The 26,504-nt window shown below is 41.1% G+C and overlaps 3 protein-coding genes across 4 annotated transcripts; 2 read left to right on the top strand and 1 right to left on the bottom strand.

Annotated features, from left to right (window-relative positions):
- Positions 1–1,058: 1,058 nt before the first annotated feature.
- rlf (RLF zinc finger) lies at positions 1,059–15,337 on the bottom strand. The gene is made up of 8 exons (XM_018663568.2): positions 15,097–15,337; positions 12,733–12,887; positions 11,101–11,182; positions 9,843–9,978; positions 9,505–9,707; positions 7,273–7,409; positions 6,897–7,038; positions 1,059–6,235 (listed from the first exon to the last, which is right to left on the bottom strand). Exons 1-8 carry the CDS (start codon positions 15,274–15,276, stop codon positions 1,598–1,600), a joined length of 5,673 nt encoding a protein of 1,890 aa, XP_018519084.1. The 5' UTR covers positions 15,277–15,337; the 3' UTR covers positions 1,059–1,597.
- Positions 15,338–16,576: 1,239 nt separating this feature from the next.
- znf593 (zinc finger protein 593) lies at positions 16,577–18,393 on the top strand. 2 transcript variants are annotated; one of them, XM_018663382.2, is made up of 4 exons: positions 16,577–16,692; positions 17,093–17,308; positions 17,694–17,756; positions 17,875–18,393. In XM_018663382.2, the coding sequence occupies exons 2-4, from the start codon at positions 17,109–17,111 to the stop codon at positions 17,999–18,001; spliced, it is 390 nt and encodes a 129-aa protein (XP_018518898.1). In that variant the 5' UTR covers positions 16,577–16,692; positions 17,093–17,108; the 3' UTR covers positions 18,002–18,393. The 2 variants fall into 2 exon arrangements, with proteins under 2 accessions (XP_018518898.1, XP_018518897.1); XM_018663381.2 differs by having other exon boundaries at positions 16,602–16,692; positions 17,041–17,308.
- Positions 18,394–19,202: 809 nt separating this feature from the next.
- Positions 19,203–26,464, top strand: selenon (selenoprotein N). Its single transcript, XM_018663550.2, has 12 exons — positions 19,203–19,984; positions 20,834–20,951; positions 21,082–21,212; positions 21,743–21,955; positions 22,042–22,166; positions 22,262–22,399; positions 22,484–22,565; positions 23,024–23,212; positions 23,307–23,412; positions 24,067–24,179; positions 24,310–24,411; positions 24,903–26,464. Exons 1-12 carry the CDS (start codon positions 19,796–19,798, stop codon positions 25,068–25,070), a joined length of 1,674 nt encoding a protein of 557 aa, XP_018519066.1. The 5' UTR covers positions 19,203–19,795; the 3' UTR covers positions 25,071–26,464.
- The last annotated feature ends 40 nt before the right edge of the window (positions 26,465–26,504 follow it).

Genomic DNA, 26,504 nt, shown 5'->3' with positions numbered 1-26,504 from the left:
GAAAATGTGACATTTAGTTTCAAGAGTGAACGCTGTTAATACCCCTGTCAAATAATCATAGCACACAAGAGCAGATGTAATTCGAAGATACATTTGAGCCTTTGAGGGGCGCTATAGGATCCTCACACCTCTGGAGAAACTGTGCCACACCCAGTTTATGCAGAATAGGATCATCAAGCATGTGCATAGTGGCATTATGTGCAAGGGGTTTCCGGTGTATCGTTTACTAGAAAAGTACTATAATCTATATTAATGTTTACAACACCTGTGTCTATCATTTAATCATGAAAAATACTCCAGATAATATGAAATCAGAAGAACTGTAAGTACAGTTGTGGACAAATAAAGCAAACATGAGCTGCTGGTCTATTTTCCTCCATTTCTTCCACTCTGTGCAATGTGTATAGTATTCCTATATAGCCATATTACGTGGCTCTAGGTTTCAATCTGATTAAACACTAATCTATTTAAGAATATTTACTTCATATCATTCGTTGTCAGTCAAAATAATAGCTTTTAAACTTCATTTTGGCAAAGGGACCTTCTTCACACATGATGTGCTTTATCAGAACAAATTCACACACTACTAAGCACACTTAAATGTCACACAGTGAATCTGGGGGTTTTGGGGCTCCTGAGGCCCTAGGGAAGTTATTCTGTTTTTTGGATAAAAGATGCATTTTGGGACAATAAAATATGTAACTTCAGCATAATCTGTACTCCTTATAAATAATGAACTACTGATAGATTATCCATCATTATGTGAAGGTTGTCTTTGAAATAAGGACATAGATCTTTTTAAATATCTAGCGTACCTGTAAATTTAAATATCATATTCCAGCCAGTAAAATTACACATTAGACTCAATACATCTTAAGCAGTTCTTCCTGTCTGTTCATATAACACATTTGTTTTTGATCGAGTCTTACTTACATTATGTTCTGCCTCACTGTCTTGTTTTTAGAGGAAACTCACCCAATATAGCAAACTCGTGAAGATGCATTGTGACTTTAAGAACCTGGTATATTACAAAAAAAAAAAAAATCCAATTACACAAATCAGAAAGCAAATGGCTTTATTTCATTTCCACATTTATTTTATTAGAAAGTGTTACATACATGTCTGCCAACACCTGTCCACTGCATCCCAACACTGATTTAATATAAACTGAGGTGAAAAATAACCAAACATATTCCTCAAGAGATTTGTAGTAAGGAAATGTTTCTCAGTCACATTTTCACACAAGTGAAAAGGCCTTGCATTACGCTACTGACCATTTCTAACAATCTGAAAATCTGTACATTTATGTTGGAGAACTACAGTATATACACTTGTAATGATGAGTTAACGTAACAGGTGTTATCTGAATGCCTTCATAATAGATGTCTAAAAACAATCATCTTGGATCTGATGTGCACTGTTTAAGCTTGTTTTTATCTTATGCTAATTCCTATATGCTTTCAGTTTGGCAACTTAGAAAACAACAAAAAAAAATCCATGATACTATCAATTTGGGACAAAGAAAAATACTTGTACACAGTCTGTGAAAATACAAAGTAATTTTCAATAGCCATGTTAAAAAGGTGCTCAGTTAAACTTAACTTCCAAGAAGCAGTTTGCTGTTGTTGGTGTCTGATGGGAAGAGGTCAGGCAGGGTGGTGGTGCACACTGGTCTCCCCAGGACCACCACAGGTCTGAGGTACTGAAGCTGCTTAATGGCCAGGTCCCCACACCCAGCCAGAGCTTTGTCCAGGATGGACTTCAAGTTTTGGATTGACGTGAAGTCCCCAGTCATAGCGTGGGGCTTCAGCAGTGGGGAATGAGTGCGTCTGCTGCGGGTGTGAGAGATCCCCAACTGGTTGTTCTCCTTAACAGAACAACTGCGTCTGAAAGCGTCTCGCCGTTTTGCTGGCACTGTGTTTTTGTCTTTCGGGGTGGTCTCTTGTATGAACTTAAGGAATGAGGACTCAAAGCCCATGGGCTTATAAGCGGCAATGTCGAAAGGCCGTGGAGAAGGGCTACGGGGCTGAGGGTCTTTCACGTTTGATGGTTGTTCCGACAGTTCATTTTTCCGTTTCAGTGGCTGGCGAACAGGAGGAGCAGGCAATACTGCTGACCCGTTACATATTTTACCACCATCCTTGTTGCCTGACACATCTTGGAAGCCCTCTTCAGTAGTAAAGCGCAGTGAGCATGGTGGCGAAAGGTCAACAGTGACGGGACGAAGCAGAGGTTTGATTTTATCTAAGCTTAATCTCTCCTCCTGTTTCTGACTGATCTGTGTTGCTGCAGCTGGGTCTTCAGTGTGCCCGCCTGTGCTCGGTTCACCATACAGCACCTCGTCTGCGCCAACAAGGACACCATTTCTCTCAACAGGTGGTGGCTCCTCCTCTTCCTCCTCTGGAAATCCTAATGGATTGTGATTATCCTCATCCTGCGCCTCTGCCTTGATGGAGTGCAGGCTCATGGGTGCGGCCTGCCCCCCTGGGTTTTCTGACTCTGCCTGATACTCCATTTTGTGAACTCCATTTGGGGTGCATGCTCCTGCCACAGTTGGCCTGGCTGACTTCCTCTGAATCAGTTCCTCCAGCTGCTCAGCATTATAAACAAGTGTATCTTCATTCTTGACGAGATCCTCTCGACGCATGCGGTGAACCCTCAGGTAGTGACGGTGCAAGCTCTGCATGTATGTCACGACAGAATCGCAGTCCTGAACCATGCACGGGTAGGCCACACGCAGACAGCGGTCTTGGCACATCTGTAGTGCTTCTTCATGAGATCTGAAGACAAAATGGCTGAAACAATTTCTTCTTGCTTTCTTTTTTTGTCCTGATGCTTTTTTCTCCTCAAGAGCCTCCTTGCCCATTTCCTCTGACGTGGCAGCCACTTCAGGTTTGGGACTTGATGCCTCATCCTGTGTAGCAGGTGAACTGGGTTCTTCTTTCTGAGGACTCTGAGGTGCAACGATAAGCTTCTTTTGGCATCCAGTAATCGACTTTTTGTGAGTGCTCTGCAGACGTACCACAAGCGAATCATAGTACTCACAGTGACTATAAAGTGTATGTTTTTTAAGTGCATCGTCATGGCTGAACACTCTTGTACATCCTTCAAACTTGCACCTTATTAGCTCTGGTGGTTGAGAGTGGCAGTCTCGAGTGTGACGCACTAGGCTGCTTTTTAGGTGGTAGGAGGCGCTACAGTTGGCAAAGTGACATTTGTATTGGGGCTGAGGTTCGTCCGAGTTTGGGAGAGGCCTTTTCTTGGCAGGCTCTTTTCTGACTTCTGGACTGTGACGCACATCAAAATCTTTTTCCAACAAGAGCTGTGAGCGATTATAGTGATGAACCAACTGTAGGTGGCGCACGAGGCCTCCCTGGGTGGAAAAAGCTGCATCACAGTTTTTTGCTACACAATGAAAGGGCTTACTGAATTTATCCAATATATAGCAGAGATTACTTCTGGCTACCAAACGTCTTGTAGTTCTGACCTGTTGCGTGGACCTATCCTCACTTTCTCCCTTCTGCGCATTGTCTTCTTCTCTACTCTCTGCTTCGTCTTCACCTTCCTCTTCAGATGGAGAATGATTGTCAGTATTTTGTCCATTTTCGCCTACCATGGTTGAGGTTTTTTTCTCAGCTTGGCGTGGCAACTTAGGGATCTCTTTCTTCTTCACTTTTAGACCTTGGCTTGTCAAGTGCTGCTTTGCAGTGTCTTTGTTTACCTCATACCGTACAGATCCACAGCTTATTTTGTCCACCAGAGTTGCACTCAGGTTATGTATCTGAATATAATGGGCCCTTAACACATGTTTTTGTCTGTGACTCTTGGAACAAAGCTGGCAAACATAAGGCTTAAAAGATGTGGTCTTCAAAGAAGTCAACCTTTTGGCCTGTTCAACGGTACGGCCATGTTTGGTGTTATAGTGTCGCAGTAAGCTGTAACTCTGGGCAGTCCTAAAGCCACAACCTTTAATCTCACAGATATAAGGCTTGGCAGTGGCTAACGATTCAACACCACTTTCTTCATCAGTTAGCGACGCTTGTTCAGTTTTCACTTTTACCTCAGGCAGATGTGGAGGCCTCTTCTGAAGCAATACAACAGGAGGTTTTGCCATGATTGCCTGATGAAGAGATATTTGGGATGCACTAGACTCTGGGTTGGACTGAGGGGGCTCACTTGGCACACTGTGAGAGGGTGAGGAATTCAGGTCCAGTTTACTGAGCCCAATAAGAATCTCTTTCAGAGCATCATTTTTTGTTTGAAGGCTTGTGGAGTTTGTGTCATTGTTTTTGGGTTGAGAAGATGTTTTTCTTTCCTTGCCAGCCTCCACAGGTTGAAAAGGAGTTGAGAGCTCATTTTTCCCCTTTTCCTCACTGTCTGGGTCAGTTTCTGTCTTAATCCCTTTGGACTTTGAGCCCCGCTCTTTGTCATGTTTGTGTTCTTTGTTCTCCAGTTTAAGATGTTCTGGGTGGGCACATTTCAGATGTCTCTGGACATCTCTGGCTCTCGAGAAAGTCATGCCACATTTCTCAAAACCACAGGTGAACTTACTTCCATCAAAACACATAGCTACCAAGGTCATTGTTGCTTTGGGCTCTTTGCTGTCAGATTCTTGTGAAGAGGAGGCACAGCTCACTGAGGAGGAGTTTAGGACATCTCCATTTACAATCTCTTCTGAATCAACTGACTTATTAAGGCGGGCTGATGCTTCCGTAACAGTCTTAAGAAGTTTCCGCTTTGCCTTCCTCTGAGCTTCAAATTCGTCTTCAGAGAAGGTGATGTTGTGTGTGGATAAATGCTTTATAAATTCCTTTTTGGATAAATAGTATTTTCTACATTCAGCGCTAGAGCAGGTAAATGCTGCATCTCTGAAATGCTGTGCTTCATGGTGGTAGATTTGTCCCAAGTCAGAGTAAGTGATGTAACAGCCTTTGAGCTCACACTGGTAGTTGAGCTGATAGCCATGGGTCTGTTTGTGTGTAACAAGTTCGTGCGAGGTGCTGAACTGAGCTCCGCAACCTATAACCACACACATGTAAGGCTGGTCACCATAGTGAACCCTCCGATGTTTGCGGTGATGGTAAGCTGAGACGAAGTGGCGTCTACAAAAAACACACTTCTCCCGTTTGTCTCTCATCTGATGAAAATATTTCACATTCTCATCCCCCTTGTGCTCTGACTTTAAGTGGACATATAAGTACTTGGAATGTTTAAAAATCCGAGTACACCCGGTTCCTGGACAGGGATACTCATCCCGGTTCTGCAGTTTGAAGTGTTGGTCAATGTAATCAAATGTTATATGCTCATCGTCGTCCACGCGCTTCTCTTTAACAGTTTTGGCTTGCTGCACGATGTGGTGCAGGACGTCTGGATCATGTGTGGATTTGTAATACAGCATTAAAGAAGGGTCAATGGTGATCTCGCCTGGTTCAACGTCATCATCTTCATCTATCTGTTTGAGCACGTCCTCATTCTGCATATCCTTGTTGTTAAGATGTGCTTCACTCTGAATGTGTTGTTTTATGTGAGGAACAAGATCCTTTCTGCTCTTGAAATTTTCCAAGCACACAGGGCAGGGGTGGCTGTTGTCCTCTGCATGTCTTTTGGAGTGGTGAACAATCTGGGTGTCAGTGACTGACCTCTTACAAATCTGGCAGCAGAACTTGTGTTTCTTTGCCTCTGATTCCCCTTGAATTTCTGTTGAGTTAGAAGACTGTTTTTTATCCTGCTGCTCATGACCGTCAAGATTTCCATTTATCCTCTTTTGATGCTCAGACTCGACTTTCACTGCAACTCCCTGTGGCTCATGTTGTTTAACCTTCTCTTGTTTGTCTACCACTTCGTCCTCTTCCCCTTCTGACTCTGGCATCAACCCAAGAAGGGAGATGCAGTGATACTTGAGAGTTTTCCAGTCCCAGAATTCGGGGTCAAAAGGCCAGTATGCTTTCAGTGCTAGTAGCAACTCGCAGCGTAGCGAGTTGGGAATTACCTCGTTTTCCTGGTCATACTTTTGGTCTGGGCGTAAGTAGAGCTCCTCAAGACAGCCAAAGACCTCCTGACTTGGGCCAAGCAGGAACTCTGTGAGTTGGCAGGCACGCAACACTTCAAGGTCATCTGGAAGAAGACAGGACACTGTCTTACAGACAGAGATCCTTGTTTCTGAGTCCTCCTGCTTTGGAAGTTGAAGGGCTTTGACACAAAGTTCTACGGAGGCAGGTACCCCCATGTCCTCTGCCTGAAAAGAAATAGTGATATATTACTACCAATGAGCAGGACCCTTAATATCACTTTAAACATTTACACTTATCATTTCAAACATTTAGTATCCGCATAAAACCCAGATGAGATTTATCGCACTTTCATTTACTTTTGGCTACATATATGTGTCTCTATCAGCCAGATTTAATCCATATTTGTTTTCCAAGGCTACATTCGAATTAGGGTCAGCCCTCCTGCAGTCTAAGAGGAGGTGGTAATGGACTTGAAGCTGTCAGGTTACTGTCAAAAAATGCCACAATAACTTTGGCACTTTAACAGAAAAAACATAACTGCACTGACCTCTATGGGTTGAAAGGTACAGTAAAAGTTTCTGGAGCTCTGACCACATCCAACAGCTCACTGTGGTCAGTGTGCTACTGTATTGTAGTGCCAAGTTACGTGCTAGTGGCACAGGGTGCGGTTCCTGCAGTCAAAGACTTTTGACTTTGACTAATTTGCCTAATCTTCACTCTTTTTCAGATGCAATGGAAATGAGGAAACACAAGCTAAACAGGCTTTTATTTCCTGAGTTTAGTTCCTGTTGTGCCGTAATACATAATACAGAACTAACAAACTGAAAATTTTGATTACATAACTAATGCACCAATTTCAAACCCAGCACGGCTGTTAATGCTCACCTCTGCCTGAATCACACGGACCAGGTAAAGCAAATGGTGGACTGTTCTGGCAATGGCACCTAGCTGAAGGCATCGTTCAAGAAGAGACAGCAATGAGGGGTCAATCCTCCTCTGAAGTTTACTCCACAACAGCGTCAACTCCCTTTGGAGAAGAAAAGACAAGAAAATTAAGTAATGTCCCTATTCTCTTTCTCAAAAAAACTGATGACCATCACAGCAACAAAGAAATGAAAATCAAATTATATGATCAGAAACCTATGATCAGACATCTAGTCTTGATTGCCACTGACAATTTCAAAACATCATTAATTTACATGTGACTGCAGACATACATGCAGTCCATCCAACCCCATGGCCCTTAACAGGGACTTCTCACCAGGAGCAGTAAAGGCTCTGCTGCTGAAGCTGTTGAGTCAGGAAAGTTGTGCACAAGATGAAGGCTGTGTTCTCTTCCCCCTCTGTCTCCAAATTACATGTGATCTCCAGTACATCCTTACAGTCCAGTCTGGATATCTGTTTGGAGAGAAATATAATCTTGAATACTTAGAAAACAATATAACAGAAAACATATCCACAGACAATTTTAAATTTAGATAAGGGGAATATCAAATGCAGAGTCACATTTCTCTCCTCTAGCGAAATATGAACCCATCAGTCCTCTGTCACGTGAAACATGATGGACAGTTGCTTAAAGAGGAAAGTCAGGATTAAAGTTCCATCATCAACAATAACCTAAAACACACCAGCCAGCATTTATGACACACCATTTAACTGTGATGTTCCTGGGTTGATTACAATGTACCTTTATCTCACACTATAGTCACGTCTCTCATGAAGGGAAAAATGGCAGAAAAACAATCTTATACACACTCTCATACACCACTGCCAGGACAGTGTGGTAAAATAGAGATAATAAAATAATTAACTTTTATGGATGTTAATGTGTCCCAAAATGATTAAAGTTGCTAACACGTTTAGGATGCGCGAGTTATGCTGAAGAAGCTGAGTAAGTACATCAACACAAAAGAATACAATGAAGGGAATGGGTATTAAAATCACCAAATATCTACAATAATCTAAGATAGGATGTGTAACTCTTTTTGACACCCCCTGAAAAGCTTATCTTTGCTCATCTCCAATGGTTTAAGTTTTCCTCTTGTTGTAGTGACACACAGATACACTCCAGGATGCTGTGACATCACATCTGGGTGCAGCTACAGGTGCAACAAACAAGGCTTGAAACGTTCAACCTCTTTAAAATAATCAAAAAATAAATAAAAAACCTTGAGACCTCACCCATGTTTATCCTGCATTCATCACTTTGATTTTTATTTTTAACCAAAGGGTGGAGGAGGAGGGACAAAAGAGGTCAGACAGGATGTGTGAGCGAGGCAGTGGAGAGAGGAAAGATCCTAAGGGGGTTCTTTTAAGGGTGGGGTGAACAATCCGCACGCACAATGATTTGGCTGTATGCTTGTGCCAGTATAAGATGGTAGTCTATCACAAACCATCAGCACAGTTCTTCCCTTTCGTGCTAAATTCACATTTTATTTTGAATCTTACAAGAATGTAAACAACAGCAGTTTATTTTGGACATGTCCTGGTTTCTTTTGAAAAGTTTTATGACCCTACGAGGTTAAAACAGTGGGGCAAGAGCTTCAACAGCTCTGAAGGCATGATAACTTAAAACTGGACAAGGTTTTCAAGAGGCAGCACAAAAAAGTGGATGAATGGAGACACACAGTGCCACAGAGGAAGGATCAAACAATAACAGCATGTCAGCGGATAGAGAGTACCTGAGAATGGAAGAATGAGAATGAAAGCTCTGGTATAAAAAGAAAAAGACACAGACAACTACCCTGTACAACAGATTGCACCGTATCCTTCTGAGAGTAGAAGAGTAAAAAATTATATAGCTTAATTTGCAGTATAAAAAAATATCCACCCTGATGCCAAAAATAGGCCAAACAATTGCAATTCTCTACCTTGCACAGGTTTGAAGATTTCTGAGTCTTCCAACTGAGTGCTGAAATTGAAAGCTGAAAGCTCACATTTGCATGTGAATTTGGGGCTCTATTTTTGGAGACGCTACAGCTAACCCTTATAAATAGACATCTTTTTTTATATTCCCACTTAGTGTATTGTAAGGAAGGTTTCACTTGCAAATATGTCCCCATTTTTATTTATCACTTAATATTAATTATGTATTGCATGGACAGAGAGAAATGTTGCGTCTGTGTTTTGGAGAACAGAGGCAGTTTCATCTGGGCTCTGCATCCTGTCAGTACCACGTGCCTCCAACCACAGAAACAGGGAATTGTTAAGTGTGTATATAGTTGCCTGTTTTTGTAATACAATCACTGACTGTTATAATAATCTCGGTGTCAGTCACACACTCTGTATCGTACTTTTAGTAAATTCCTCAGGTTGGTTTGTCACTTGTATATGTTGCTACAGTGATGTTGATACAGAGTTCTAAACAGTGCCAGCTAAGTACATGTGAGGTACACAAACATTATGTATGTTTCATCACGACAGTTGCACTAATCCACATTTTATCACAACAGCATCATGCTAATAACTGAACATCTTAAAAGTATTGTAATACCTCCATGATGGCCTCCTCATTGGGCAGCAGGTGACATAGCAGGGAGACGTATGTTTGACGAAAAGTAGCTTGGTTGGAGATGAAGTTGCATTCAGTGCATGCTTTAGCCAGCACCACAGCCTTGGCAACTTCACCGATCTTCTCCAGATGTTTCACCCGCATCTCCATGAAGCCCTCACCCTCCAAACTGATGTATGCATCAACTAGAGACAGAATTCAAACAAAGCCTGATTAAAAACTACTACGACAAGGCCAATGTGACAGTAGGCACTGAAAGTAAAACCTGGTGCAGCCATCTCTAAATAACATAACGTAAATTAGTTAACTGGACTCAAGACCTTCTTCTGGGTTGGTAATCTGGCCAGTGAGGAGGGAGGTAAGGACCGGGTTGCTCCATGCTCCTCCTTCTCCTGTGATCTGGAGTAAAGCTTGGAGGTCTGTGCTTCCATACTGTAACAAGGTATCGTGGGCATTCTGCAATAAACACACAAACAATGTCATATTTAAATACAATAAAAAATAGCTATTTGTTCAGTACCCGCTTAAAGTTAGAATACAAAAAAAGCCAAATAAATTGTGCCATGCTTTTCCTTACACAGAGACCTCAATCCTGTGCTCCACTACGGTCATGTGATAATGTCACGAGATAATGAATTTTACAAATGAACAACTTAAAAGGCCGTTAGTTCATATTACTCCATTACTGACTTTAATTTGTCAGCCCAATTTAACAATTTATATACCCAGCAAAAAGAAAAACATTACTCTTTTGAACACCACTGTTCATGTCTAGAAACCGCTGCCAGGTTTGTAATTACTTTTCCTTTGCTGTCTACATCCCAACAAAAATCTAGCCATTTCTTATTTAAAGTGACATCAAACAATGTAATTCTTGTATAAATTCCAACACACCGTGCTTAATATGTTATGAAGATTTAGGTAGTCGCAGTCAGATGACAAAGAAAATGACTTTTTTTAAAGCCTATATTAGACTGTATGTCTAACTGCAGCTGTAGTGTGGTAATGAGTTCCCAGGACTCTTCACACTTTATCACAGGCCTGCTCAGTCTTGACATGTTGAACCAATGATACTGGATGTACTGTAAATCTGGCACAGCAAGACTTGAATTCTACACACACAGGACTGAGATGTTCATTATCGGGGAACAGAACTGTTGAATGTTTGACATTTTTAAAGACTACTTTTCTAGTATTACATTCTTTGATCCTTTAATGTGAGACAGACTATTTTCTGTCATTTCAAGGTACACAACTGATGACCAAGTGATGAGATAAACATTATAAACACTGGTGGTTTAGACTCAACAAAGCGCAAAGAGAAACAAAACACTGCCAACTACACCAACCTGAGGCATTTTTTCTCAGGCCTCACTAACTCCTATCAGAAGGCCTTTGATAACACCCACTGAGGCACAAATAATCAAGCTCCTAAATTCTTGCTCACACACTCACACTCACACACAACAGAATGTGTTGAAATAACTGTTGACTCAAGTCATGACCCCTTTATTTTTCTCTGTGATTTAAATTTGTAACCCGTCAGAAAGCAAGTGCTTTTAAACGAGAACCTTTTACCTGAACAGAGTGGTGGAACTGAACCCAGGCTTCATACGGGATTTCATTCTCAGGCACTGACAGCAACAGTTCAAAACAACTCCTGAAAGAAATAACAACGGTGATAAGACTTGGTTCAGTAAATTATGATAATTCTAGACAGTTTAGACAGTTTTTGACAAAACACAAAACAAACAAAAACCCCAAAAAAGACATAATGCAGTGATTGTTCTGATGGTACAAGAAAGCAGCTTAGCATTAATGTTTTAGAAGGGTCCACTTCACATCTTAGTACATTAAACATGTCAAAAATGTGTGTTTGAAAACAGAATGAAAAGTGGTGAAATGTTTTATAGATAGGCTCTACCACATCTGCCAGTAGTTAAATTTAACTATTACAATCTAACTATTAATAGATCCCTCATGGAAGACTTTCTATTAGGTCGAAAACACTGAAACAACCCCCATTGCTCATGTAGGAACATTTGCAGATGGGTGTGTGTGTGTGTGTGTGTGTGTGTGTGTGTGTGTGTGCGGGTGCGTGTGTGAGAGCTCGGCAATTAACTGAAAGAGACATTATGAATCTCTAACTGACCTAATTTAAGTCATGTCAGTATGTTCAGTAAATTCCTTCAGACAGGCTGTCATTTGCAGCGTGAACCCTTTAATGCACCTGAAAGTACAACAAGAATCACATCTAATCCAAAGTAACAGCCAATCACTGGTAGTCAGCGCTTGTGTCCTTTACATGGGCTCATCCATAGCAGAGTTCATTGAGTTGATTAAAATGTGAACATTATGACTTTGAAGGGAAGCAGAAGTAATCGATGTTATGGGTGTGCAGTGGTAACTTGTTGTAAATGGTTCCGTGACAGCTGCATGGTGTGTATAATTTCTACTTTGTGGAAACTGAATTATTACAATGTGCACAAAAAGGTTATGTTAAATTAAAAAGTAACATACATAATAGGTGCCTATGAGAGCAGCCAGGAGGCACGATAGTCCTATAACTGTCATGTGAAAAATTACAGATCACGTGGACCTACCACAGTTGACTGTGACTTAGGATGGTTAGCTAATTCTGGCTAGCTCATGGATCACATCTATAAGGATGAAAGTTTGTTTACAATTTAGCCTATAATGTGCACTTTACAATAATTTCAAAGAAACAACAGTGATGCTCACTTGTTGAACAGAGAAGAAATTTAAGTTCCCAGAATAAATTCTAAGGAGCACTTTATGCAACACAGATATTTATCAGTTGCAGCCGCAGAATCAATAAATGGATTGTGGACTTCTAGACTTGATTCTGTGAATTGAAATCTAATCAAAGTAGGAGTTTACTTCTGATATCCAACCCTATTTGGAATAGACAAATGACAACCATGCAAGCTGTGCTTTGCTCAGGTATATGAAGGGTGCATACTGATGTCTAAGTGAAGAACAGAAGTGTGCGACACAACACAAAACTGCGTAGTGTGCAGGCAAGATAAACTTCCTTCTTTCCAAATTCAAAGTATGTAGATCAAATAAAAATTCAAATTGCTTTTCTTTTCTTCTGCACATTTGCATTTTGTTTATGAGTGGTGAAAACCTGTCGCATGTATATCTGCTTATAATGTTTATTTTCCCATTAAATTGTTCAGTACTCACAGAGCTAGTCTCTTCAAGACAAGGGCCACTTTGTCAGACTCTGCAGTGAGGTGGGATCTGGCTGCAGCAAAGCAGTTTATGGACAGACAGTAGACCTCCAGGAGAGGCAGACCATGCTCCATAGAGTTCCTGCTCCCAGCATAGTGAATCAGTGCCTGGAAAACATACACATTTTGAAATGTAAATGATGAAGAGAAAAAAAGACAACAAAGCAAGTAAATACGTTCAAAAACTGTGATCAGAAGAGATCAGATGAGAGATACGTTTGTCTGGAAGAACAGGGGTTTTCCACCTGAGGGAGAAAGTGTATACATGATTGATCCCAGCTGACACTCAGTCTGTTGTGAGGTACACCTGATTGGGCCTGAGGGGACTTGACTGTACAGCATATGACAACCCTGAAGCTTTAATGGTGAGCCAATATGGACTGCACAATCCTACTCAAAAGAGAGACACACAAAGTGTACCGTGACATCTTTTGGCAATACTTCTTTGTACCTTTACTTTTAATATTTCACAGCTAAGAGGATGCTTTCACTGCTTTTCATTGAATTGCATTTTTGTGATGAGTACAAGCTGAAGTCCCTTCTTTCATTCAACAAAATTTCAAGCATTTTTTTTCCTCTGAATTACACCATGAAGGCTACTGATACAAGAAACTGTAGGGAACAGAAAATGTTTAGCTCCCACACTGTTGTTTGTATGAAATATTGTCTTCACTCTGAGCTGTCCCCGGGCAACATCAGTGTGTCTAAACCAGTGTGTCACCTGTATGTAGCTGGCAGGCATACACATTAAATCATCCTACTATCAACATCCCAGGGGTCCCATTTGTCAGACAGCAGGAACCTTACCGTTTTGCGCCTGTGTCTACAGAGGCACTAAATTAATTCCCCTCAGTCCAAAAATAAGGTACGCTCTCAGAGGGAGCCAAGAATAAAGTCTCAACCCTGGAGGCCCCTATCAGTGTACTAATTACATCTGGATTACTTCCGATTGGAACAGAAAGTCAACACCACCGTTTTTATTTTAATATTATTCCCAAAAAATACATTAAATTTACCAATTTACCAGAGTGGAAATTAAAGGGCAGGTTCACATATATTCAGCCTTAGTAGTAACATGCTCTTATGTACACTGAAGGAGCTGTTGTAATCATTTGTCTTCACCAAAGAAGCCGTAGAAAGACAGAGGACAAAACCTAGTTCTCATTCTGGCTAAAAACTGCCTTTAAAATGTGAAATTAAATGGGTATCTTAGTCATAAAAGTTACACATTTTGTAGAACATTTATACCATTTATCATCCTTCTACTACAGCTGAATAAGAAAACTGTCCATGAAAACACAATGTGGGAATTCTGCATTAAAAGGGAAAAAGGAGAGTGACAACAGAGATTGATGAATGTAGGGGCATGTGAGTATGGCGTGGAGACAAACTTTTGAAAAAACGTGAATGTATGCTTTAACCTCTACAGTCCACTTTGGCTGGTAACCAAGTCTCACTTTGAGTGAAAAACGTGATCATTGGATCAAGAAATAAAATGAAAGTAACAACTGGTCCAGGATCAGTGGATTCTACAACGTGGAAACCAAAGTAGTTTCCCCCATTCTGACTCACTGACTCTAACGCTATATTCGTCTTTATAATGTACTCAAATCAGTTATATTTTAAATTCAAACAAGAGTGCATCTCCACTGGTAATGAGAGGATAATTACATTATGGCAGATCTACAACACTGCCAATCCATTTGAACATTAACGCAACAGAAGTAGAAGCTGCGCAAACCTCTGACATTGTAATCAAAGCCGATGAATATAAAATGTGATGAGCACTAGACATGTGCAACTTGTGAATATGTCCAAAATGCCATTTTGCAGGCTGTCCGGCTGGCTAGAAAATTTTGATAAACACACAGCGATGCCGCCCCGCCCCACACGCATGCAATTATGCAAAATGTGCAAAACTGGGGTCATGTCATGTGCATGCAAACATCTGTAATGTGGTTCCTGTTCTGCATGCTTTCAAGAAGGATGATTAAGAAAAACGAGTAATATCAATGAAAGTGAAGCGAGCTTACTGCACAACTTAAAGCAGTAAACGGGGGACCTATCACTCACCCACTGTAATGAGTCCAGTGATGGTAGGTTAAATTGCTTTAACGTGAAATCATATCAATGCGTAAATATGAATAAAAATACACACTGTGCAATTGCTCCCTGGCAATACACCCTCCCTAAACTTGGGTCATGGAGCTAGCGGGCCAACAACCGTCGCAGATTAGCTCGCAGGCTGCGAGAAAAACAATCCTGGATGAGCTAACGCTGGGCTAACGTTAGCTTCAATGTTGGATGTACACATTACCTGACAGAAGTTGTCGCAGTACTCCGTGGAGGATGCTGTGGATATTTCTTGTTGCCTGAGTACGTCTTCGAAGGCTCTCAGTGTGGCCAGCAGGGTTTCCATTGCAACCAGAGTGTCCTCGGCCGTGTCCAGGGCCCGGTCGCTCCATTCGTGCTCTGGTTCGACATTATTCTCCGCCATCTTCGCTCTCCGCCACGGCGCGTATGCAGTGCAGTCTGACGCCGCCTTCAAGTGCCGTCGGAATATTTAAATATGTCAGCTGTACTTCACCTGAATGACCCGAACACGCAGTGGGAAAGTGGGTGAATTGTAATAATGTGACGTTAAGGTTACTGTTCTTACTTGCAATGACATAAATTAACCTCATTTCATATTTAGTGCAAAACTTAGTCCGCAAATTAGTGCGACAATCAATTCAATCACATATATTTGCCTATCCTGCTGTTTCGTCATGTTGTTATTTTTTCTTTTCTTTTTAATATATTTTAGTTCAATTCAGTCGTTTATTTTCACTTACTGGCTTGTACCATATGCATACCATATACTTGTCCCCATGTAAATAAACATTAATTCAACCATAAATAAATGTCTTCAAATTTGTCGTGTTGTCCGACCAACACTCCCAAACTCAAAGATATTCCTTTTACTGTCAGACATAGAAAGTTGAATTTTCTGTTGATTTACTGACTAATTATTGCAGCTCTAGAGTTTATTATTATGCATGACCACAAACACCTCCATTGAGGTGACATTAGAATTTGGAAGAGTGCAGGAAGTAGCTTGACCACAATCAGATAGCTTCACTTACCACAGAACATAAAAATTGTATAATGTGTGATGTACTCAACATATTGTGCTTTCTCACTTAACATTAGCGGGGGGATGGAAATAAGCTCATTTATTCAAATACTGTACAAAGCTGATATACGTATACTGGAGTATTTTCTTTAAATGCTACTTTATACTAACATTCCACTACTTCTGGAGGGTTAGATTAATGTACTCTATACAACAATGTATTCAGGTAAAGTAATGGATTAGTTAATTGACAGAAAATTAGTCAGCAACTATTCTGATAATTGGTTAAATGGTTGCTCATGAAAAAATGATTAATATTTCATTCACATTCCTGCCAGTAGTCACATGGGCAATTTTTCCGTGGTGAGTAGTCTTACTTGTAATACTTTTTAATTTTACTACTTATACTTACATACGTTTGCTTAAGTAACAGTTTTAATGCAGCACTTTTGCTTGTAATGCAGTATTTGTACAGTGTGGTATTAGTGCTTTTACTTCAGTAAAGGGTCTGAATATTTCTTCCACTTTTGCTTGTGTACTTAAATATATCTGAGTGAGAGTTTGGTTTAGTAAATAAAGACTATAGTCTTATGCATTTGTCACTTTCTGTGTGTTACAGGTACATTTTTATTATTGATATCACAATTATAGCAAACCAGTTACTGCTTTTCTTTCTTCCTCCTATTCTTTCTTTCTCCAAAATGCTGGTATTTGGCGCCCTCTACAGGTGAGCAGATGTATTAAGCTTTTGCTTTGACCCGGAAGTACATTCGTCTCTCTCGACCACACGTGTAGAAGGTAAGCAAAATCTCAAAATGGATCTGCGAAGTGTTTTTTATATATATTTATATATATATATAAGCAAATGTGTTATATGACTAAGATTTCTCGAGTAGTTAAAGTCTGTCAGGCACCAGTTTGTTTAAACCTTAAACCCTGAGCTGGTGGCAGTGACACAAAATGGTCAGTTTGGTTTTAAAACTTAAAGTTAACACCTGGATTCGCTGTACTACACCCTAAAACCCCGTTAAAGGGATGGCAACCACACATTTTATTGTAGTTTATTGACAGATCCTGGTAACCATTAACCCCGAGGGAGAAAATAAGTGAATCGTAATTCAGTTTTCTCCTGATGTTCGCCTACAGATCACTTTATCTGTGTTGATCCCTGCGGTCTGACACGTCGTGTTTCATCCAGTCCTGTAGGAACTAACATGGGGAAGTCCAAACAGAAGGGAAACCACAAGAGCGACAAGAAGAAGAACATCGCAAAGACATGGAAGACGAAGCGCAGGACCAAAGACCTGGACCAGATCCACTCAGACATGAAGCCTGAGACAGCAGCCAAACTGCTGCACCAGGAGGTGGACTACGATGTGACGGGATGTGCGCAACACTACTGTTTACACTGCGCGTAAGTTTATCCCTGTTTGTCCCTACACAGCTAATGGACCAGATTGATAAAAAGACATGTATAATAACTGAAATTAAGCTTTTTAATCTGTAATTTATAAATGCAGCCATTATACTTTTTTTATCTGTGAGGTGATTAATCCAAATCAATTATTTTGTATAAAGTCAGTTCCTGACAGTCCACAAGCTTGAACTTGCTAGAAAAAAAGGGGATGATGAACAATTAGTGTAAACAATCAATAGCTGGCAGTTAATTTTCTTTTCAATTTGATTAATTCTGTGGTTCCCAACCTTTTTTGGTTTATGGACTGAGACAGTATTTACAACACAAGAGATGTGAGCAGTTCAAATGCTTGTCTAACACAGTGGCACTTTATGTCTTGCAGGAGATATTTTGTGGATATGAGATCCCTGAAAGAGCACTTCAAAAGTAAAGTGCACAAAAAACGGTAAGGCACCAGTATCTCTTGTATCTGTTTTTTTTCTGTTTATACTCATATATTGTCACTCAAAACTTAAGAAGACATTGTATTTTACTGAATATGAACCTATCCTTTCTCCATCTAGGTTGAAACAGCTCAGAGAGGAGCCCTACACCCAGGCAGAGGCAGAGAGAGCAGCAGGTATGGGGTCCTACATCCCTCCAAAAATAGTTGAGGTGAAGACACAGCCTGTGGAAGAGGACATGGCCTGAGGAGCTGCCCACATTGACCCATGGACTGATTAACTCAATAACAGAAGCATTGACAAAATGGATAATGCTCCTGTTATTTCCTGCTGTCACAAGCCAAATGCATTGTTAAATGCTTCTTTTGTGACAAATAATGTTTTGTTTTTCAGCCAGCTGTGATGTAACTGGCCGTTTAACTTCTGGGTATCACCAGAATCAGGAAAGCCTTACCCTACACTGGGTACTGTAATGCAGCATGTACCTATGTAAATACTGAGTATGTGTGGAGCTGTGTGGAATGATAATAAACTACAGAACAACACAGTGTTAGTGCAGTGTTTCTCAACCTCAGGTCCCAGGACACATCTGAGGAGGGGTCACCAGATGATTAAAGTAAAATAAATCACAAAAAACTCTGTGTGTATTGTTGTGAAATACGTCATACTTTTACCTAGCATGTCAAACTGAAGAGTATTATTCCTGGAGATGTGGGTGGCGGTTTAGATGTCAGCAAACAAGCAATAAAAATTATTTAAATTAAACAATCTGAGAAGGACAAGCTACTGTTTTTGTAAACACATGCAACTCATGCCCACACCTTCACTGGAACCCAAACAAGAGGATCACAATCAGATGCTGCTTCATTTTTAAGGGCTCAGAGAAGTTAGAGTAACTACACTTTAGTTGTGTCTAAGCCTTACTGTTGGAAAAATCTACAGAACTATAGTTTCATCCCCTGCAGTGTAATGGTCGAACATATTACAGATAATGACAACCCCTCCAGTTTGAATCCAGCAGGTCATCTTTATTGCATATTAACCCTAAAAAAGCATATATAAAATCAAGTTATTGTGACTTTAAGATTATAACATGGCCCAGTCCAAACAAAACCTTCATCTCCACTAGAAGACATAAAGTTGCAGAAAAAAAATGTAATGATAGACTTTGGCAGAGAAACATATAATTGAAGCTTGTTAGCATACATTCCTGGGATGAACAACACAACCCTGCCTCTTTAAATGTGACTACTGTGCCAGCGCCTGTCTCCTGCCAAGCTGGTAAGAATGTAAACTGGAGCATCCGGTCATCTCTTTCAAAATTAAGCCCTCAGCACTCCGTATGTTACTCAATCACAAGGCGTCCCCTAAGAAAACCTCTGGGGAATATCAACGTTTAAATCAATACAATTTCACATACCGGACTACTTAACGTACGTCCCAGGGAGGCGGAGGAGGAGCCCAGCGGAGAGTCACAGTCTGTAGAAATGTAGAATTTAACCATTGGTTTCGCCTCGGAAAAACGTTTTATCACACCGGACAAAAATTAGACATCTGTGAAATTGTGAAAATACATTTCATGATGCAACCCGCGACTGAAAAGTGATTTAAAACGTCCCTTTTGCACTTTCCCAAGGGTTTCGTTGGGAACGTTGCTTGACCAAATCACAGAGCAACATACCGATTGCAGAGGTCACAAATACGGCTAGCTAGTGGTTTTATTTGGAGTCTTCAAATGCCAAGTATCCGGTTTTATCCAGCCTATGACTTGCTCACTTGACGCATCTTAACCACATCCATATGGCTCTAGGTTGGATGTGGGAAATAAGAAATCTGTGCTGCTAGCTAACATTTCACAGCTGTTGCCAGCGAGTGTAACGGCCGGAAAGGACGCGCGGTCCCCCGTCCACAGGATAACCGAACTGCCGGTAATTTCTAAACACTTTAAGGAGAAAGTTTACACCGAAGCGTTATTATCGGGTTTTTGGACGGTTATCCGACGACCATGCCCTCGTCTAAATAGCCTTGGTGGAGGTCGAGGATGGCCGCAGACGTGGATAAAAGAATCCCCGAGGATGAGAGCAAAATTTCGCCGCAGGAGAGGCACCAGAGACCGGGCTCTGGATCCTGGATCTACCGGGGGATGTGGACCCTGCTGATAGTCGGTGCTGTCCCTCTTCTCGCTTTCGGGATCAAGTATTACCAAGATGCCCAGCTCGTCAAACGACACGTAAGATCCACATCTGTAGTAACGTTATACATGTCTCATAATTTAGCAGTGATGTTAACTTACTGATTTTTTTGTTGTTGTTGAAAGCACCTGTATGAAATAGACATGTATACTTGCATTTAAAAATCAGTGCCAATTTACTGTACGATGCTAAATACCAAAGCAGTGACTAACAATCCCCAGATGTATTAACAGAAAGTTTGCATTGGCATTAAAGTATATTTTACGAGCTGTGATTACTGAACTTTAGTTGTTATATTTCAATAACAATCCCCCCAAAAGGTTGTGTTAGAGTAATTATTTGTCAGATATCAGTCGCCTTAAAACACCACATCTGCAGTTTTTTTTCCACCCCTTGGTGTTTTATTAGGGGGTTGTGGCTCTGTGTCCCAGCTGCTAAAACTCAAACCTCTTGTTTAAATCCACGCTTGTTTGGCTACAGAGGTTCTACAGAGGTCCCTCCCCCCTCTTTCCCCTCCATTGTACAGGCGCTAGTAGGCACGCATCTGTCTGAGAAAGGGTCTGACTGAAATACATGCCAGGAATCTGTGGCCTCTGGGCTGATCTCTATCCACAGACAGGACTGCTGAGTGCTTGGAGAGAATACTAGAGTGCTGTAATGTGCTTTTGAAGAAAAATCATACATTTATGTAGAAGCAATGCACATCTGCAACATCTGCAGCCAGTGTTTTTGCCCGTACATCTCTGTCCAGTTTGTCATTTTCCTGAAATATATGTGTTTCACATGATTCCACGGCCCACTGGCCCAGTTTTGATGCTGCATTGAAAACCCCTGACGCATGCGACATGACAATAAAGATCAGTCTAACACATGTGTCCATCCAATAGGAGGAGAGTGTTCGGACTCTGGGTGCCGAGGGGCTTTTTCTCTTCTCCTCCTTAGACACCGACCACGACCTCTATCTCAGCCCGGAGGAGTTTAAACCCATTGCAGAGAAACTCACAGGTACAGGTCATGTTATCTTTCTCTCAGCCTCTCCCATTACCTTCCCTGCTCTCACTAACAAAAGCTCGGTATCACTGGTCACATACTATATAAGCCCACACTGACTCTGATGCCCACATCTTCCTCACAGGGATTACACCCCCTGTGGACATTGAAGAGGAAGTAATCCATGACCCCAATGGAGAGACTTTGACCTTGGAGGCCACAATGCAGCCTCTGCTGCTCGACTCTATGACTAAGAGCAAGGATGGTTTCCTTGGGGTAAGACAAGAACAAAATTTCCAGGCTTCCTTCACACACACACACACACACACACACACACACACACACACACACACACACACACACACACACACACACACAGGAGGTTTATTGTTTTCTCTCTCTCTCTCTCTGACTGTGCAGACTCTGTAGAGAACTCCTTTGATGAAAGTCACAGATTAGCCCCAAAAAAACATCACAGAAAAGCCTGCGCCAATGGTTTTAAATATAGCCACATATTCTCTGTGATTTCTGAAAGATTGAACAGACTTTTGTAAATAAACATCAAACCAAGATACCTGAGGTCATTGGAGTTAATGCACTTATTCATATGTAAATTTTCTCTTTCTGAGTCAGCTGTTTTGAATGCAGTTCACTCACCAAGAAAAATTAAAAATGAAATAGCAATGAATTAGCTTGTAATCATTTTAGATTGATTAACTTGTATCGTAACAGATATTTCTAGTTTAACAGGGTTTACCAATAGGAAATTGATTAAATCGCAGATTTTCTGCCTCTGTCTCTTGCAGGTTTCTCACAGCTCTCTGAGTGGGCTGAGGTCTTGGAAAACCCCAGCAGTGCCTTCATCCACCTTCTCTGCCAGCCAGTTCAGGGTCTTCTTGCCCCCAAAGAACAAGGTCGAAGTGGGAGACACGTGGTGGGTGATTCCCAGCGAGCTCAACATCTTTACTGGATACCTGCCCAACAATCGTTATCATCCTCCCACACCAAAAGGCAAAGAGGTATCCTAAAAGAAAAACGCACCCTCCTGGTTGTAAGTTGTGATTTACAACCCTGTATACTGATGGCTGCTCTCCTCCCACCGCAGGTACTCATCCACTCCTTGCTGAGTATGTTCCACCCTCGTCCCTTCATCAAATCACGTTTTGCTCCTCAGGGCACAGTCGCCTGCATCCGTGCCAGCAACGACTTTTATTATGACATCGTCTTCAGGTGAGGAAGAGACACTCAGGACTATAGTGGTGCTTTGTCTGGTGATCTACGTCCAGAACATACCATGACTGAGCTTGTTCTGTTTTCCTCTGCAGGATTCATGCAGAGTTCCAGCTCAACGATGTTCCAGACTTTCCCTTCTGGTTCACCCCGGGCCAGTTCACTGGTAACATCATCCTCTCCAAGGACGCTTCTCATGTCCGCCGCTTCCACCTCTATGTCCCTAATGACAGGTAAAAAAAAACCTCTGAACACTGTGTCCTGGTGCTGTTGTGAGCTACTCTAGAGCCAGTGTGACGTGTCCTGTTGTGTCCCAGGTCTCTGAATGTGGACATGGAGTGGCTGTACGGGGCCAGTGAGAGCAGCAACATGGAGGTGGACATCGGATACCTGCCGCAGGTACAGCTGCAGTGATGCATTTCCTCTTTAAAAAAAAAAACACTGAAGTCTCTATTACTTTATGTAATATTACAGCACTTACTGTTCTTATCTTTGCGCAGCCACATGATGGAGTGCCCTTGTTATAAATTTTTTATTTTAAGCTGATTTAGTTCTCGGCCATTAAGGCACTTTAAGCCACATTAAACTCATTCAGTCCAATTACTCTCCAATTTGGTGTCTTGTTTCAGGATTTCTGTCTTCCTAATTGTTTGATGTCACTGTTTTGACTTACTGTTACTTTCTAAGCCATTTTCACATGATGCTTATTTCAATGTACCACTGCCTAAAACAGGCCAAATTTTTATTGTTCACTAAATTTAAAGATATGTTACCCTAGAAACAAAGGTCACAGCTCAGTATATAACTTTCTTTTATGAAAGATTCCCTTGTATTAAATGCTTTTCATGTGTTTATAGTTAGAGCTGCAGTCCACTGGCCCGTCCACTCCGTCCATCATCATGGACGAGGAGGGCAACATCATCGACAGTCAGGACGGCGACGGTGAGCCGATCCAGTTTGTCTTTGAGGACATCCACTGGACCTCAGAGATCAGTCAGCAAGAGGCCACTCGACGCCTGGAGGTCACCCTCTACCCCTTCAAGAAGGTAAACTCCTGCATCATTTATATTTTCCCTGTAACTGCCATGAAGCGTGTGCAGCAGTCAGCACACTGTTGTTTCTCATTGCTTTCCTTCCCAGGTGTCCTACCTGCCTTTTTCAGAGGCCTTTGAGCGAGCTGAAGCAGAGAAGAAGCTGGTGCATTCCATTCTGCTTTGGGGAGCATTAGACGACCAGTCCTGCTGAGGTCAGACCATGAACAAGTAGTTCATTTCACAGCATTGTACACTGTCAGAGACGTCTGAGAGGAGTAAGATTTGAATTACAAAGATGAATGGCCTGAATGACTATTTAGAAAAATGATATAGCAAAAACTCAGTTTCCACAGTTTGGGAGCCTGTTGAGACATCTGAGTGTTCCTCCTCAAATGAATTATAATGAGTGAAGTTATGCTAAATTATGGAATATTATGCTTTTTGTAAAAGTGTAGCCACAGTCTTTAACTTCAAAGTTTCAGGCCTCTGTCTGAGGTCTGTGTATTGGAGCATGGACATTTTTAGAGCAAGACTCTCTAACTTTTAAAAGAAGAAATAAGATAATCTTCTGTAGAAATGAAAAGTTAAATTCATAAGCAATTAAATACACTGTTGCTCAGTTTAACACATTTAGGTCCTCTAGTGTTATAGCCTCATTTGGTCTGGTATGACCAGTGGCTTTTGGTTGCTAATGTAAGCAAACTTAAGGCCTATATTGCTGTATAGCTTATATTGCTAAGACACGTGTGCTTGTGCTAAGTCGCATAGTTTCTTTTTAAAGCAAAAACCATTTAGTCCTTAAAATAAACCATTTTGAATTTTATCTTTATGTGTATTTTATGGCATTTTTTAACATCTCTATGTAGGTTCGGGGCGAACTCTCCGGGAGACAGTCCTGGAAAGTTCGCCCGTCCTGGCCCTGCTCAACCAAAGCTTCATCAGCAGCTGGTCTCTGGTCAAAGAGCTGGAGAACATGCAGGTGAGCAGCCATAACGGTGTGACGCTTCAAGGAGTGCAGCCAATTACAAGTTTATTTAAAGTGCAGCTGTTTCATTTTCACATGGTGTATGCTGCCACTGTAGCTGTAATTAAGTTTCTTCTTTTATCAGGCTGATGAGCAGAACCCTGTGTTGAGTGAAAAGGCCCGCTTACATCTGGAGAAGTACAATTTCCCTGTGGAGATGATGGTGGCACTGCCTAATGGAACCATTGTAAGTATTAATTAGTACTGTCTGCAATAGTGGCAGTATTAAATGTTGGGCTTGAAGGGCAGTGAACAGTGAAACTGAGCAGTTAAATAAAGTGAAATACAGTCATGGTGGATTATATGTATTCAGTATTTCCTGTGAATGCCTAGTGCTTAGATCAGAAACCAGTGCACTTCACCACTAACAATGAAGACTGTTGTATAGAGAGATAATAAGAGACTGTTAATACACTGATGGCTATAGCAGAGAAATGACAACCATAAATAGTATCAAAACAGGATATGTTTAAGACTCTAAGCATTAAATGTATTACAAGCTAAAAGTTTTGGACAAATCAATTTTGGCTTGAGCGCAGTTTGTTGAGTTATTAGTTGCACTAATACTGTGTCATGATTATTAATGGACACAACCTTTATTTATTATTTGCCTTATCAGTATAGCAGGGAAAGATGTCCTTGTAAAATCTTCCATCTATGTCTTTTTCATGGTTTCAGGTCCACCATATCAATGCCAACTTCTTCCTGGACCAGACAGCCATGAAACCAGAGGAGGAAGGAGCAACTTTCAGCTTCTCTGCTGGGTTTGAGGACCCCTCCACATCCACTTACATCAGCTTCCTGAAAGAGGGGTTGGAGAAAGCCAAGGAGTACCTGGCACAGTAGTGTGTGTGTGTGTATGTGTGTATGTGTGTATGTGTGTGTGTATGTGTGTATGTGTGTGTGTGGTGGAGCTTGAATGGCTAAACTGGAGGAAATGATCATTGTTCCTCTGGGTAATGATCCAAGATAAAGAAAACCCTCCAGCAATTATGTAGAGAAGCTTTCTCATCAGTGTCGGCAGCTGGGAAACGTTTTTGCCTTCTATCCTATTTGTTACTATTTATTTGGGCGTCTCTCCTGGTCAGAAATGAAGTTTTCTACGCAGTATTTGTATGGTAACAGTACATACTGTCTACTGTTCTGTTACTGTCAATATAGTACATTTTAATGAAATACAAAGGCCTTGCACTGAGCAGTAGCAAATACGTAAACACATTTAGACCTGCTCTCTCTGCTTGTAGCTGCTAATTAATGTAGACAGAGCCCTGCCAAGTCATTGTTGAATGCGAGTGCCCATGCCATCCTAAAGACAAATCATAAGTGCATCACAACACAATGTAACCTTTGACATTTCTCCTTTTATATTCTGGTGTTGCATGTGCAATATTTAATGACTGAGTGTGTTTTCCTGCTGCTGGATGTACCCAGAGACAGAGCTGGTGCAGTTTGTTGCCTCCAGCTGTGTTTCAGCAGTTTGTGAAGACTTTGCCTGAAAGCTCTCTGCGGGCCGGGCAACGCCTGATGTTCTTGCTGAGGCTTTCTGGAGGGAACACCCTTCTCTGTCTCAGGGGACGAACGCAGCAGGAAAAAAAAAAAAAAAAGAAAACTGGACTGTGGCACATAAAATGATTAATTCAGTTGTTTTCTTGTAGTTTTTGAGTTTGAAACCAAATGTTGAAATATTTTGCAGATTTTCTGTTTAGAGGAAGATGTGACCACACCAAAGAACATTGTTTTTAAAATGTACAGTAGCTGGCTTACAGCTGCTGAGCACAAAGAAATTCAATAGGTTGCTGGCCCACTTGGTTCATATTTATGTAACTCAATGGAACCAAATGGTTGTTATCTTTGCTAAATTGTTTGATCCTTGAACTGAAAGGCACATGATACCGTATACTGTTATTCTCTTTCAGGCTCCAGTCAAAATAATGTATTTGCTTGTGTGTTGAGCTACACAAAGAGGAAATTCTTGATATTTTAAGGGGAAAAAAGAAAAGAGTCCTCTTCAAGTCCTAATTTCTGTTTTTAGTGTGAAACAAGAACCCAGGGATCAAGAAAACTCATCTGAATTAGTAACAGTGAATTTTGATAAATGAGAATAACATTAAGTTGGAAAATGACAAGATTCTGTCAATATGAAATATCTGACAGTTTGGAGCCTTTAGGGGGAAAACACTTATTCTGTAACCTACCAGTGCCATTTTTTTTACAAGGTGAAATAAAAGTCTTTTGGGGTTTTTTTTGTACAAATTGAATTAATTCTGTTCTTTCTAGCAA

Source organism: Lates calcarifer, linkage group LG19 (genome assembly GCF_001640805.2).
Source record: "Lates calcarifer isolate ASB-BC8 linkage group LG19, TLL_Latcal_v3, whole genome shotgun sequence".
NCBI classification, from domain to species: domain Eukaryota; kingdom Metazoa; phylum Chordata; class Actinopteri; family Centropomidae; genus Lates; species Lates calcarifer.
The sequence above is the reverse complement of the archived record's forward strand: the minus strand, read 5'-3'. Positions and strand labels throughout refer to the sequence as shown.